The 16,795-nt window shown below is 34.1% G+C and overlaps 1 protein-coding gene across 3 annotated transcripts in view; it reads left to right on the forward strand.

The window, feature by feature from the left end:
- Positions 1-16,795, forward strand: part of SMAD5 (SMAD family member 5) — a 40,423-nt gene that overhangs the window by 7,429 nt on the left and 16,199 nt on the right. For all 3 annotated transcript variants that reach the window (XR_006720578.2, XR_006720579.2, XM_010971652.3), the window contains exons 2-4: positions 4,586-5,157; positions 10,639-10,890; positions 15,097-15,216. Coding sequence is in view for 1 of the 3 variants with exons in the window: in XM_010971652.3 (XP_010969954.1) it covers positions 4,755-5,157; positions 10,639-10,890; positions 15,097-15,216 (775 nt within the window). In the remaining 2 variants the exon portion in view is untranslated. The remainder of the gene's footprint in view (positions 1-4,585; positions 5,158-10,638; positions 10,891-15,096; positions 15,217-16,795) is intronic.

The following is a 16,795-nucleotide window of genomic DNA, read 5'->3' on the forward strand; positions in this document are numbered from 1 at the left end:
AGTGACTCTTATAATACAAATCCTCTATTTAGTAAGAATTTTAGTATGGTTGAGGGACATCTGCACTTTGGTTTTAAAATTGGTTTTTTTCCCTAACTACAAGAAATTCAAATTTAAGAAGTGCAGAACTGTATGAAGCAAAATAGAATAGATTCTAATTGGGTCCTTTTAAAAGAGAAGTTCATTTTCCTTTGGTAGTTTATACATCATTAGGTAGTAGCCAAGCTTCTCCAAAATCAGCACTGAGGAATGTGTAAGAAGCTATGAGGAATGGAGAAAGGGGAAGCAAGAAAGGAGAAGAGTCAAAGGAATGAGAACAAAAGAGAAGAGAGAGCAGTAGATACTGTCGGGAAGTGATGGGAACATCAGAAAAGACTTTGTGAGGAGGAGGAAAGAAAAAGCTGCCTTATTGCTTCTGAGATCTATGTTTTTTTCATCTCATAACATCTCTGAAATTGGAATGTGTCTTACAGCCGATGGCATCTGAATATTGGTTTTGACCAGGTGGCAGTTTTGATGTTGTTTTCGTTCCATGCGCACAAACTCTGCCTTTGCTGTCATTTCTTTCATTTACACCCTCTGGGAAGATCAAGCAAGCACCAGTATCAAAACTTTCAAGGATGGGTTTCAGTGGCTTGAATGACAATCCTAGGGTAATATTGGAACACTCTTCAGACCTACAGTGTTGATGGCAGAAAGATGATATTATGAAGAAAAAATTTAAGTGATAAGAAAGCATGGTATGATAGTTTAATTTGCACCTTTTGCTTCCTTCATGGTTTATAAAATAATGATACCTCTTCAGTAGATGGCTTTGTATATTTGTTGAAATAAAGTTTCAAAAAAATTTCTATTATAACTTATGATGTTGAGCCCATTTTACCATCTAATGACTATTTTGATATCTTTTGTGAAGTGCTTGATCAGATCTTTTGCTTACTCACTAGTGAATTTTTATGATGAACTTTTTTAACTTTGTAAGTTGAGACTTAGGTAACAAGTACTTAGATTACTTGCACATACCATGCAGTTTGGATAGTTATAAATCATTTTTGGAAAGAATCTGTTAAACATGTTTAAAATTTTTGATCATTCCATATTTTAAAAGATGAGTGCAACGTTTGTCCCTGCCCCTTTTCCAGTGCTAGTTTTAAGTCTTGACTCTTCCTTTGAATACTAATGATCATAATTCATGTGTGAATAAAATGTTTCAGTTTATAAAGCATCTATTACATACATGTGTATGTGTGTTTTTAGTACTTCAGATACATTATTTTATTACTTTAACATTTTAATTACTTAGGAACATCATCCCTATTTTACAGAAAAGTAAATAGGCTTAGAAAGAGTGATACTTGGTCATGTCATACACCTAGTAAAGGACAGAATCTGATCTTCTGTTATCATTATAATGCTTGAAAAAATTAAAAATAGTGAATTCTTTCAGCTATGAAATATTTGAACACAGAAAAGTAGAGAAAATAATATATTTGATGATTTGTCAAATTTTCTTCAAATCTAGTTTTAAAAGAAACACTGCTGAGGCTTTTTGATTCTTTCTTCCTTCTTTCATCAGAGGTCATCAGAATCATTATCCTAAGGTTGGTATGTATCATTTCCGTGCACACTTTTATTCTCTCACTGTATATATACATATTCATAAATAACATTTTTTTGTTTTAAATTTTATATACTTGCTCTTACAAAGGTATGTATGTTTTTACAAATTTTTTTTTCTTTTTAATTACTCCCTACTCACTCACTCATTTATTTAACAGATAGGCACTGTTCTAGATCCAAGGGAATATGATGTTGGATAAGGAAGACAGGGCTATCTGCCGTATTACATTTTGGTGGGGAAGACATGTAGTTAATAAATAAAATCGATATAATATCAGATAACTATAAATGCCATGAAAGAAAATTGAGCAGGATCAGGGGATAGAGAATAATGTGGGAGTGGGATGTATGCTATGTAGACTTAAGTGGGCAGGAAAGTCCTTTTTCAGGAGGTGACATTTGAGCAGCTAAATTAATTGAGAGAGTAAGCCATGCATGTTAAGATCTGGGAGGAGAGAATTCCAGGGGAGAGAACATTAAGTGCAAAGGCCTTGAGGTAGAAATGACCTTGGAGCATTTGAGAAATGGGAGACTTCAAGTGTGGTTAAATGCAAAGTTAGCTAGGAGAATGCTAGAGGTGAGTTTGGAGGAGACGCCAAAGGCCAGATCATGTAGGTCCCATAAAGTAATGTTAAAGAATTTGGATATTGAGTGTAATGGGCAGCCACTGTATGATTTTAGAGCAGAGGTATGACATGGTTTGGTGTACTTTTAAGATTACTTTTATACTGGAATTCAGTGTAGTAGAAAAGAATGTGGAAGCTCTTTCTATATAGATATGTAAAGATCTTGGAGATAAATATTGTTTATGCATTTTTCTGTACATAACAGGGATTACCTGTGAGGAGGGGAACTGAAGATGGGAAGAAAAATAGGAAGGAAGTTGACCATTCCACACTTTTTTATGTCAGGAAGATATTTTTAAATTGTAACAGAAAAGCGTACACATGTTAAGTATTTAGCCAGCTCAATTTTCACATACTGAGCTCTGTCATGTAATCACTCAGAGCGAGATGCAGAACTTTACCAGGATGGCAGAAGCTTTCAGGTTCCCTTTTAGTCAGTACCCCAACCCTTCCCTTCAGAGGGTAACCACCATCCTGACTTCTAATAGCATGCATTGGTTTCACCTGCTCTTTGTACCAGCCTTCTTAACTCCGTTCTATTTGTCATAATTTGTCTTAGATTATCTACTATTTTTATTTTAGCATTACACCTTTGTTAAAAGGCTAAAACAATAAAGAAACATATAGAACAAATCACATGGGACCCTTTTCTGTTGTCTGTCCCCTATTCCATGCCTCTCTCCAGAAGTAACTGCAGTGAATAGTTTCGTATGTAGCCTTCTAGTCCTTGTTCTGGGTTTGTATACACAAATAACTTTAATTTTTTTTTCTTATTAGTACATAATATGGTTAGTACTTAATAATAATAGTGATACTAGATTAGTAATTAACATTTATTAAGCACTTTCTAGTGGTTAACCCCTAATCTAGTGTCTGGTTTTCAAGCTCCTCTTCTTTTGTCTCCTTCAAAATATCATTGCTCATTCATGCTCTCTCTCATACGTATGCGCTACCCTGTCTAGCCACTGTTATATTCCAGTGTTACTGAATAAGATCTCAGTCAGCCAGGACTATCTCCTCTATATCCTAGGAAATATTCTTCATATAGTCTGCCTACATGTTTTTTTGTTTGTGCTCCTTTTCTTTTGAAATTTCCCTTCTTGTCTCAACAGCCAAACCATGCCTTTACTTTCTGATACAGATGGCTTTTATCCTACATCCTTAACGTAGCTACAACTGAGGTCAGCCCTTTTTACAGTTTGTTAATTCACAGCACTTTACACTTTCTGGGAATGTGCAGCAAATTCTAGCATTAAGCCTGTTCTGGATTGGGGTGCACCTTCCCAGAAAAGAATACACGTGCTCAGTTAAAACCCCAGTAAACATGAAGTAAAATAAAATAGAGTCCAATTCAACAAATAATTGCTGATTGCTTGTTATGCAGCATGTACTGTGAATAGCCACGATGGTACTTTAAAAAAGTCATACCATAGGTTTCATCTTAAGAGCCAACTGATTCATTCATTCAATATATGCTTACTGAGAGCCTACTAAATGTCAGGCACTGTTTTGGATGCTGATCAACTAGTAGTGACTGTCCTCTTGTCACCATCAACAAGAACTTCTTCAGGCTGCAGAGTGGTGGTCTGCCTGGAGCCGGCTTATTAACTTAACATGCTTAAAATATCAGAGAAGGCAATAGGAATTATAAAATTACAAGCTATCCATTTTGGGGTTAAACTTCGAATTTATACTCTTTAATTGTAGCATTCTTCAGTTTAAAAGTAGATACTTCCCATTTTTTTGGCAAATAAGTATGTTATGATTTATTAGAGGATTTGGTACAGCTTTTGACAACTTTTAATAAAATTTGCTTCTAATAATGTGACTTGAGTAGTACATGACTTTGTGTAAACCTTACAAGTCTGTGAAATGTTTTAAAGAGAGTAATGACCCTAGGGAAGAGCTGGTTTTCTAAGACTTTTGTTCAAATCAGGACAATACCATGTTCAAAACTGACATAGCACCTAACATGGACTTCAGTGAAGAAAAGTACCTCAGAATCAAGCCTTTGATCCGGGGGCTTCTTACCAAAGGAAATAAAGATCTAGAGGTGGTTTTTGTTTCTGCTTTTTTGATAATACATAAAAAGTAGAGCACTCTGTTTTTGCTTTTGGTTATCATTTGGCGTTGCAGGTGAATTATTTGTTCATATTATGAAGAAGAAAGTGACTTCAGAGAAAATTTCTCTTTGTAGACTTAGATTTTTTTGTTTTACTTTGTAATGGTTTTCTGCTCTTATTTAAAAATAATATACTTTTAAATTATGTTGATTTAAGTGTATGTTAATTGCATTAATTTAAATTAGAGATCTCATCCTTTTTCCCTTTCTCTTCCAGGGCTTGAACCAATGAAGGAAGCTTATGGCACTTAAAAAGATAAATGTTACTCTTCCTTTTTAAATTGGAACTTCTGCTTAGTACCTGTATATGACTTTTCACCTGTGATCTGTTCTTTTAGTAGCCGCTGACTTTGAGTTGCAGGAAGGTCTCTGAAGATTTATATCAAATGACGTCAATGGCCAGCTTGTTTTCTTTTACTAGTCCAGCAGTAAAGCGATTATTGGGCTGGAAGCAAGGTGATGAAGAGGAGAAATGGGCAGAAAAGGCAGTCGATGCTTTGGTGAAAAAGCTAAAAAAGAAGAAGGGTGCCATGGAGGAACTGGAGAAAGCCTTGAGCAGTCCAGGACAGCCGAGCAAATGTGTCACTATTCCCAGATCTTTAGACGGACGCCTGCAGGTTTCTCACAGAAAAGGCTTACCCCACGTTATATATTGTCGTGTTTGGCGCTGGCCTGATCTGCAGAGTCATCATGAGCTAAAGCCCTTGGATATTTGTGAATTTCCTTTTGGATCCAAGCAAAAAGAAGTTTGTATTAACCCATACCACTATAAGAGAGTGGAAAGTCCAGGTAGGTTTTAACTCCTCTGGGAAGAATTACAAAAACTTCTCTCTGATTTGCATCTGACTTAATTTAGTAATTAAAAAGTTATTTTAGCCCTGTGTTTCCATCTTAAGGCTTCTAATCTTGGAAGGAATGTTGAATTTTGATTTAGCTTTTTATATATAGTTGCTATAGCTCCCAAGTGGCTTATTCTAATTCATTGTTCACTGTAAGCAGTCAGTCATATGTACTCTCTGTTATTCTTCGTACTAAGGCCTAAGTTCCGTATGTGTACTATATCTCACCCCTTTTTTTATTCAAAGACTTTGTTTCTATAATTATTACTCCTCTTCCCAGTATTATATTTTCCCTCTCTTAGATTTTTTTCTGACAGCGTACAAACATGTCATGATACTGCCCAACCTAAAATACAAGTTAACAAAGAATTCCTACCTCGATCTCATTCTCATGCCCCCACCCCCAATCTACTGTCCTATTTCCTCTAGTCCTTTTATAGGAGTCTCCATCTTTATTATCTCTACATTACTTTCTATTTTTTGACACCCCTCTAGTTAGTCTTTCTTCTCTACCATTTGACTTGTCAAATTCACTGTTGATTGCCTTCTTACAGATAGAGAGGTCATTCATTCTCAGTCCTCATCTTACTTGCCCTGTCAGCATCATTTGGTACAGTTGCTCTCCTTCCCTCCAACTCAAAACTTTTCCATATTGCATTCTGAAAACTACACTCCCCTGGTTCTCTTACCTCACAGGCTGTTTTTGCTTAGACTCTTTGTTGACTTATTTTTCTGTTTTCACAGGACTCAGTCTCTGGACCTTTTCTTCATCTTCATTTTTCCTTTATGTACTTTCATGCTGTCATATGTCTTAAAACCTCTGTAAGCTCATGCTCACATTTTGAAATCCCAAGTCAGCTTCTGCTTTGAGTTTTAGTCTTCCGTATCAACTTGCATACTTAACAGCTTCACTTGAATGTCCAATAAACATCAAATTTAGTATGTCTATAAAAGGACTTTGATTTTTTTTCCCACCAAGTCATTTTTTTCCTCCAGTTTTCCCTATTGAGGTAAATGGCACTAGCATTCTTGTAGCTGTGACCTAGAAGTCATCTTTTATTTCTCTCTCTGAAGTCTTATACTTGAACTATGAGCAAATGCTGTTTGCTGTACCTTCAGAATATATCTTGACAACATCGTCTCTCATCCTCTCTAATACCACTACTCTAGTACAGACCATCATCATCTTTCCCCTTACGTTGTCTCCTGATTGGCATCTCTACCTCTTTGCTTTCCTCCCAACCCATTCTGTTTTCTATGTAGCAGCCAGAGTGATCTTTACAAATATATATAAAATTGTGTCAGTCTCTGCCCAAAAATACTTAAAGGCTTTCTGTCACACTTAGAATAGATTTCTTCCCTACATGACCTATCCTCAAACTTCCTCAGAGGGAGAGGATTACTCAAGGGTGAATACCCAGAGGCAGGAATCATGGTAGCCACCTTGATTCTACTGACCACATTAGATTTCACCTGTAGATAATATAAGCCCAGTATGATAAAAATACCTGTGAAAATAACATTGGATGTGGAGACTAGGGAAAAAATAGCAGTGATGGTGCTGTCAGGGAAAGTTAAGTTTAAGAGATTAAGAGTTGCCAGCTAGTATTTGAGGTGATTTTTAATTTCTTATTGAGTCCAAGGAAGCTGGAGCCTGAGGAGTTGATGAGGAATGGAAGATGTGAGGATTTTAATAGAGAAATGTAGTCTGAAAAATTCCCATGCTTGATTTGCTAGGAGTTGCTGGAAAGAAAGTCTAGGAATTTAGTATATTCTGCCATAGCCAGGGTGTGTCTGACAATCAGCCAGTGGAAATAAAATCTATTTTTCTCAGCTATGATTCATTCTATAGAAAAGACTGAGTTTAGCTCTGATATGCTTAAGTAAGTTAAGCAGCTGTGGCACAGGATGAATCACTATACTATACCAGTAGTATTAATAAGGTAGTAGTAACAGTAACAGTAAGTAATAGTAATGAACATTTATTGAGCACTTATGGACTAGGCACTTTCCTATCCCTGTGAGGTTATTCCTTCATAGGGTTAGAAAGTGAGGCTAACATTTTACAACACTGTAAGTTTACTAATGAGTTTATAGATAAAGAAACCAAAACTTAACAGGGAAGTAACTTACACAAGATCATATAGCTAATATATAATGGAGCCAGAAAGTGTTACAGAATAGTAAAAAAGATGGAAAGTAGTTGGGAAGTGAGAAAGAAAAGAAAAGTTGAGGACCAACCCAGGTGGTCCAATGTTTAATAGGTGGTATTTTGTACTGGTTAAGCCTAAGTTCTGGAGCCAGACTTCCTAGATTTGAATCCTGATTTTACCAGTACTATCAGTGTGATAATTACTTAACCACAGGCAAGTTACTTAACCTTTCTGTGACCGGTAGAATGGGAATAATACCTACCTCAGGTTTGTTATGAGGATTAGATGAATTAGTGCATGAGAAGTGCTTAGATAAAATATTAACTTGTTCAGAATAAGTTTCAAATTAAATATCATTCTAATAAAATAGAGCATTCTAGAAATTGAGCATTGGAGAATATGGCAAAGAGAAAATTATCAAAGAAATACTACTAAAACAATTCCTAGAACTGAACATTGAAAGGGCCCAGTGACTGAGTAACCAAAACAAGGGATAGAAAAAGACCCACGCGTGAAATTTTAATTTATTATGGATAAAAGGAAGATTCTGAAATCTCCCAGAGAGAAGACAAAGGACACATACAGAAGACTGGAAATGAAAATATTAGATTTCTCAATATAGTTTTGGATTCTAGAAGAAAATGAAGTAGTGCCCCCAAAATTCACAGGGAAAAAGTTATCTATTCTGGAATCTGTCTGCAGACCAACATTAGATAAGATATTGTATTATAGGCAGGGACTCAAAATTTATCTTCCTTACATCCTTTCTTAGGAAAGTAATAGAGGATGAGGTCCAGGAAATGGGATCCAACAGGAGAGAAGAGAAGAGGAAGTTCAAGGACTTCGTGTTCATATTTATGGGAGACTTAAGTAGCTGCCAGTCTAGATTGTAGCTAAAGGGTAGAGGGTCCAGGGGAGAAAATGGAATCGACATATTATTGGTTTATTTGTGGCATCTGGAAAATGGTATTGAAAGGAATTTGGTAGACCTGTTAGACTTTTGGAAACTTAGTGGTACATACTTGAGATTAAACAACTGAAGGAACAGGCAGTAATTAACTTTAGTTGAAACACCGTTCAAGAAAAAATAATCATAGTACATACTTTGCTCAGCAATGCATTATATATATATACATATATATATATGTGTATATATATATGTGTATATATATGTATGTATATATATGTATAATATGTAAAATATAATATAGACACTGGATATTGATGTAACCAAAAATTTTTAAGTAACTTTATTATGGGGAAAGGGAATGAGAATAGGATAAAATGATGTAGGAAAGCTACTTAATCTGCCATAGCAGCAAATCTACAAATAATGTCTTAATAAATAGTTAACAGCAATATAAACATATCATTTAGCAAAGCACAAAGTCAATGTTAGAAGAAATGGCTAAGACTTTACATTTGTTGTCTCTAGAAGCAGTTTGGGAAGATACTCAGAAATTGCTCTTGTTTATGATCTTTTGTAGCATGTATCTTTTTAAACTATCCATGTGCTATTTTGAATGAAAATTAATTTTTTAAAAAAATGAAGTGTGTAGATAATATACAAGTAAGAGAGAAGTCAATGATTTTAGTTCTGCTTCAAAAAAAAAAATGAAAGAAATCCTTACTGGATTGAATTCCTAAGTAGTGATTTCACTAAGTCTTTCAGATTGCTAGCCAGCTAAACATAGAAATTCTTACTGTCTCAGGCCCTGCTGTCCAATGGCAGCTGTCCCATCATTCTGTAAGGGAAACAGCAGTTAGTAATACACAGTTGAACAAGAGTTGTAATCAGATATTAACCACATAATTACAACACTAATTCAGTAAAATGAAAAGGTAAAAAACAGTACACATACTTAGTGAGCCTCTGATTCCTCAGGTTTATCCCTACTTCAGTGAGGGGAAGTATGACCTAATTAACTTAAAAGATTGATTTTGTTGCTGCTGACTGATGTCAGATTCAAAGTGAGATTTTAGGGAGTGAAATTACACTGACAGATGAGGAAAGTTGTAAAAGAACTGAATTGGTGTATAGTAAGAGATTAAAGGAATCAGGTATGTTTCAGTTTCCTACAGGGAAAGATAATCATATTTGTATTGTGATTGATCACCTGAGTCTTTAGAGAAGTTGAATATTTGAATAAACTGAATCTTTTAAAAAGTATACTGATTCGAATGTTTGGCTTTCTTGTATATATTTTCATTCTGTCATTTTTAGAAAAATGATTTTGACTAGAAGATTTCTACCTAGGAAATGTTACTGTTTTCAGTAGGGAAAACTTTACTGAAGAACATAAAATGCAAAATCTCTCAAAGAAAGAAAGATGAAATGTTCAAAATTGGAAACATGGTGGCTTTCAGGGCATCTACACAGCTGATCTCAACTTTACTCACTGCATAGGCTCCTTCCTTGAGTCTCTCCATCTCCTTTACATTCTCCACCCCTAACACTTCCGTGTGAAATCCTCAGGTCTAATCAGATGTTATCTTTTCGACAATATTTTGTTTGACTCCTTGTTAGCTGGAAATACCTCTGTTGAACTCTCATTGGATTAAATTCTCTGTATTATGGTTTTTATCTATTTTTTAATTTAAAAAATTTAGTTATATTAATCGACTATTTTATTTCAAATTCATGTGAACATCTTATTTCATTAAAAGCTTAGACAGACTTGAATGGCAAAGCACAAACATGCAAAGAAGCAGTAATGTCATGGAAATGGCTACCCTGGCTGCAAACTAAAGGATGATATTTTTGTGCACACAGTTTAGAATGTGTTCTCAGTTGCATGTAGATTAAAGCAAGACCACCAGCAGTAACATCTATGGAGATGATGAATAATTTACCTCTTTTTTTTGCTGGGGGTGATATAATTGATATATAATATTATATAAGTTTCAGGTGTACAACATATTGATCCACAATTTTTAAAGGTTGTACTCCATTTACAGTTTTTATAAAGTATTGGCTATTTTCCCTATGTTGTAATTATGATTTTTTTTTCTATGTGTTTGATCTATAGAACAGGAGTGATGTTTTTCTCTGAATGTTCTGTCTTCTAGAGTATTTTGTATAGGCTGAATGCTTAGAGAATTTTTAGTTTAGTTATTACTTAGATACAGATTCAAGGTCCTACAAAGCAGTCCTTCCTAAAAGATTGTTTTAATAGATTTATAGTCTTCCCTGCGTCCTTTCTATCTATCTCTTCATGTATATGAGATATTTTGCTTTAGTCATTGCTGACAGATGACTTTTGATTTTTGTCTTTCAGTCTTACCTCCAGTATTAGTGCCTCGTCATAATGAATTCAATCCGCAGCACAGCCTTCTGGTTCAGTTTAGAAACTTGAGTCACAATGAACCACACATGCCACAAAATGCAACGTTTCCAGATTCTTTCCATCAGCCCAACAACACTCCTTTCCCTTTATCTCCAAATAGTCCCTACCCTCCTTCCCCTGCTAGCAGCACATATCCCAACTCCCCAGCAAGTTCTGGACCAGGAAGTCCATTTCAGCTCCCAGGTAAGAATTTATTCTATTGATACAAAAATACAGTATCTGAGAATTATCAATTGTTCTTATACTGGTCATTCTCTAGGTGAACTGTTACATGCCAAGAGCTTACTATTTTTGACTTTTATTCTTTGGTAATTGTTTGATTTCCAGGAGAGTTTTGGATTTTATTTTGCCAAATATTGTATTTTTAAGAAAATGTAAGTAGACATATTTTTCACAGAAATAAAATGAACAGTACTAAAATTTGCATGAAATCATAAAAGACCCTAGATAGCCAAAGCAACTTTGAGGAAGAAGAACAAAGCTGGAGGCATCATGTTCCTGATTTCAGACTATATTACAAAGCTATAATAATCAAAATAATACAGTATTGGCATAAAAACAGTCACATAGGTCAGTGAAACAGAAATAAACTCATGCAAAAATAGTCAACTAATTTATGACAAAGGAGCCAAGAATATACAACGGGGAAAGAATCTTTTCAATAAATGGTGTTGGAAAAACTGGACAGTCACATGCAAAAGAATGAAATTGGATCATTATCTTACACTGTAGACAAAAAATAAAATGGATTAAAGACTTGAATGTGAGACCTGAAATTGTAAAACTCCTAGAAGAAAAAGTAAGTGATAGGCCCCTTAACATAGGTATTGATGATGACTTTTTGAATCTGACACCAAAAACAACAACAAATAAAACTACAGCAAACTAAAAAGTTTCTGCAGAGGGATAAATTGGGAGTTTGGAATTGGCAGATACAAACTACTGTGTACCAAATAGATAAACAACAAGGTCCTACTACATAGCGCAGGGAACTATATTCAGTGGCTTCTAGTAACCAGTAATAAAAAAGAATATGAAATGAATGTGTGTGTGTGTGTGTGTGTGTATGTATATATACATGTACATATATATACACATATACACACACACATACGTATATACATATATATAAAAAACTGAGTCACTATGCTGTATACCAGAAACTAATACAACACTGTAAATCAACTATGCTTCAATTTAAAAATGGAAAAATAATTTCTGCACAGCAAAGGAAATAATCATCAAAATGAAAAGGCAGCCTACCGAATAGAAGAAAATTTTTGTGAATGATATATCTGGTAAGGAACTAATATCCAAAATATTTGAAGAACTCATACAACTCGATAGCAAAAAATCAAACAATTCTATTAAAAAATGAATGGAAGATCTAAATAGATTCTTTTCCAAAGAAGACATATAGTTGACCAACATATACATGAAAGGATGCTCTACATCCTTAATCATCAGGGGAACACAGATCAAAACCACCATAAGACATCACCTCACACCAGTTAGAATGGCTGTTATCAAGAGGACAACAGATAACAAGTGTTAACAAGGATGTGGCGAAAAGGGAACCCTTGTGCACTGTTGATGGGAATGTAAAATTGGTACAGCCACTATGGAAAACAATATGGAGACTACTCAAAAAATTAAAAATAAAAACTACCGTATGATTCTGCAATTCGACTTCTGGATATTTATTCAAAGAAAACAAAAACACTAGCTCAAAAACATCATCTGCACCCTCATGTTCATTGCAGCATTATTTATAGTAGCCAAGAGTTGGAAGCAACCTAAGTGTCCATCGAGGAATGAATGGATAAAGAAGATATCTCACATACACACACGAATATTATCCAGCCATAAAAAAGAATGAAATCTTGCCACTTGTGACAATATGGTTGGACCTTGAGGGCATTATGCTAAGTGAAGTAAGACAAGAGAAAGGCAAATGCCATATGATCTCTTATATGTGGAGTCTAAAAAAATAAATAAACGAAAAATCAAGCTCACAGATTCAGAGAACAGATTGGTGGTTGCCAGAAGTAGGGGGTGGGGGAAATGGGTGAACTTCTTTTTTTTTTTAGTTTAAATAAATTGAATTTTTTTTAAAAAAGTAAACAGTTTTGGGGAGGTTGGAGATGACTCTTTAATGACAATAAAAATAAGATAAAAATGCACTCCTTCCTGCCATCCCACCTTTTTTCTCTCACTGCTTGATTTTTCTTTATAGTATATATTACAATCCAATATAGTATATATTGTCTTCACTTATTTTGCCTCTTTCCCCTCCCCATCTTGACTATAAACTCTATGAAAACAGATTTTATAGCATCTTTTGTTTACTGCCACATCCCTAGTACCTAGATCAGAGTCTGATATACAGTAGATCCTCAATAAATATTTGTTAAATGAATGGAGGAAATTATAGAAACACATAAATACAGTTACTGCTGACTATAGATATACCCACCTGTTAAGTGGTTGCCAGTGTAACTTGAGAGATTGAAGCCAAATGGTGTTAACTAACAGTTTCATAGAGAGGAGTCCTATAAACGTTAAAGGCAGAGTGTACTAACAGCTTATCAAAAACATAAAGATAAAACATCTCTGATGAATATGAAGTAAAGTAGATAATCTGGAAACAAAGTGTTGTTATCAGTTGACCATTTATTGGACCAAATGGCTAAATCCATACATACCGCCAGGCATTAAAATTAAGTACTACAAAAAAAAAAAAAAGAGTAGTTACATTTCACTTAAAGCTAAATATTTTTAAATACTTTTGTATAGTTTATAATACCAAGTGTTATCTATCAAGTGCCTTTTATATAACTGATAGCGTGATGAAAGAGACTGCATTAAATTTAATCTTCAGAACAACCATGTGAGATAGATACTATTCTTGGTTTAAGATGGAAAATGAAACTAGTATTAACCCCAAGAGTTTAAGTACCTTGGTTGAGGTTGCACAGCTAATAACTGGCCAAGGTTCTCTGACTCTATAAAGTCTGTGCTTTTTCATTTGACTGTCCTTTATGATTGGATTACCGCATTCTGTTGATTCTTATTTTGTAGTTGGCTTTATTCCTTTGATAACTAATACAAGTTTAAAAAGCTAAAGCTCTAATCTGTTCTTAGAAACAATAATCAGTACATACATGTAAACAAAAAATGTGCAGTAGTCTGTATATATGTATTTCCATGCGATATAATGTGTATGTGCAGTCAAACTGTAAGAATTCTACCTAATAAAACAAACAAACAAAATAATTCTGTGCTTTTAAAACTTTGCTGCATTGCTTGTCAAATCATTTTATACTTTGGTAGGTTGAAATGAACCCCATTAACTTTACTTAGATAACTGATACACTGATTTGCCTGGAGAAAGATCAGAGTAGATTTTTAAAGTTCCTAAATTTTGTTAATGGCATGCATGTTTTGTATGGATACCTCATTATATCACTGTCAAGAAATACTAGAATGCCTGCTCTTGCAGGCAGAGTCATATGTAAGTATACACTTTGTGATTCCTCTACTGTAGCAAAATATCAATTGATGAAATTTTTTTTCAAAGAAGAATTAAGTATCAACTGTTTAACTTGGTATTAGGTGTTCAAAAACTAATTTTTATACTTTGTCCTAGATTCAGTGCTGATTGTAGCTCTTTCTCAAAATACATCTTATACAGACCTTGAGGTAAAAGACAGATTTATTTAGTATTTATAGTTAATTGAGACAAAGTATATTTTTGTATACTTGTGTATACAGGTAAACAACATGCAAAGTAAAATATCCAAAGAAATACATTTTGCAAAGGTTTTCAAGCACAAGTGTTGAAACTCAAAAGGTTTTCTGGTTCATATTCAGTTTTCTAAGAGAGTTACTTAGCCATTTAATAGGACACAACAGCCATTTTAAGACATTGCAAAAGAATTGCTGTTTGTGTTGTTGGCAAATTTTCAAAGAGAAGATAGTTTTATTTTCCAGTTTTAAATAACATTATTATACAGTATGTGATGATGTTGATAATTCTAAAATGCCTCTGTAGATATATATCTAAACTAGGATAATCAATGGCCTAAGATAAAATTCTTGACCTTGAATTCTATTTTACTGAATTTTAGCTCTGATCTCACATTTCTGGATTGGATCAAATACACGTGGACTTGTAGTAGGTTTTCAGTAGCTAATGAGTGTGTTGTTTTTTCTCCTTTTCCTTTGCGCCAAGATAGCATCCTGTGTTTTTGTGTGTCTATGATATTCAGTAATGAATCCTGCTGGTAATCTTAGGAATTTTCTAATGCTTTTAGATTAACTTTGGGCAGGATGAAGATTTTAACTATTCTTTTGGGATTTTAACTTATCTCATTTTCTTCCTCTTAGCTGATACTCCTCCTCCTGCCTATATGCCACCAGATGATCAGATGGGTCAAGATAATTCCCAGCCCATGGATACAAGCAATAATATGATTCCTCAGATTATGCCCAGTATATCCAGCAGAGGTAAGAAATATAATATTTACTTGGTTGTTTTTTTTTTTTTTTAACTTCTCAGCCACCTTTAGAAAACAACTTTATTGGAGTGTAATTTATATACCATAAAATGGATCCATTTTAAGTGTATGACTCAGTGATTTTTAGTAAATATATAAAGGTTTACACTACCACCACAGTCTAGTTTTGGAACATTTCTATAACCTCTAAATACATCCCTTGTGTCACCCCCACTTCTATCCCTGCCCCAGAAATTTTGTAAGCTGTTTTCTGTGCCTGTAGATTTGCCTTTTCTCAACATTTCATATAAATGGAATCACAGAATGTGTAGTCTTTTGCATCTGGCTTCTTTCACTTAGCATAGTGTTTTCAAGATTCATCCATGTTGCAGCACGTCTCAATAGTTTGTTCTTTTTTATTGCTGAACAAGTATTTCATTGTATGGATGTACCACATTTTGTTTATCCCTCTATCAGCTGATGGGCATTTGAACTGTTTCTAGTTTTGAGCTAGTATGAACAGTGCTGTTAAGAACAGTTGCATGTAAGTCTTTGTGTGGACATTGTTTTTATTTTTCTGGGTTGTATGGTAAATTGGATTATTTAGGAAAAACTGCCAAAGTTCTGTAAAGTGGCAATACTGTTTTTTTTTTTTACCAGTAACATGAGGGTTCCAGTTTTTCCACATCTTTCTAATACTTGTTATCATTTGTCTTTTTGATTATAGACATTTTAGAGGGTGTGAAGTGGCATCTGATTTGTTTTAATTTGCGTTTCCCTAATGAGTAATGATGTTGAACACTTTTTATGTACTAATTAGCCATTCATGTATCTTCTTTGGTGAAATGTTATTTAAATATTTTGCCTGTTTTTTAATTGGGTTGTTTGTCTTATTACTGAGTTGTTAAGAGTTCTTTATATATTCTGAATAGGAGTCCTTTATCGAATATATGATTTACAAATCTTTTCTATCAGTCTGAATTGTCTTTTCATTTTCTTAATCATGTCTTTTGACACACAAAAGTGTTTAGTTTTGATAAAGCCCAGTTTATCAGTTTTTTCTTTCCTGGATTATGATTTTGGTGTTGCATCTAAAAAATCTTTGTCCCAATATCATAAAAATTATTCGCCTCTGTTTACTTCTGAAAGTTGTTTAACTCTTACATTTAGGTGTATGTTTCTTTTTGAGTTTATCTTTTTATACAGTAAAGTTCTAAATTCATCTTTGTGCAAGTAGATACCCAGTTGGTTCTAGCATTGTTTGTTGAAAAGTTAACAGTTTTCCATTGAATTGCCTTAGTATCTTTCAGAAATTATGGTGGTAATCACTAAATGTAAGTTTCAGAACTCTCAATTTTGTTCACTGACTTGTATATGAATACCTCATAGTCTTGATTACTAAAGCTTTTTAGTAAGTTTTAAAAATGAGAAGTATTAGTCTTCCAACTTTGTTCTTTTTCAAAAGTATTTGATAAGTCTGCATTCTTTGCATATTTCCATGCTATTTTAGTATCAGTTTATCAATTTTTGTCCCCTACAAACCCTTCCTTGGATTTTGATAGAGGTCACATTGAATCACTAAATCAATT

Source organism: Camelus bactrianus, chromosome 3, assembly GCF_048773025.1.
Source record: "Camelus bactrianus isolate YW-2024 breed Bactrian camel chromosome 3, ASM4877302v1, whole genome shotgun sequence".
Taxonomy (NCBI): Eukaryota; Metazoa; Chordata; class Mammalia; order Artiodactyla; family Camelidae; genus Camelus; species Camelus bactrianus.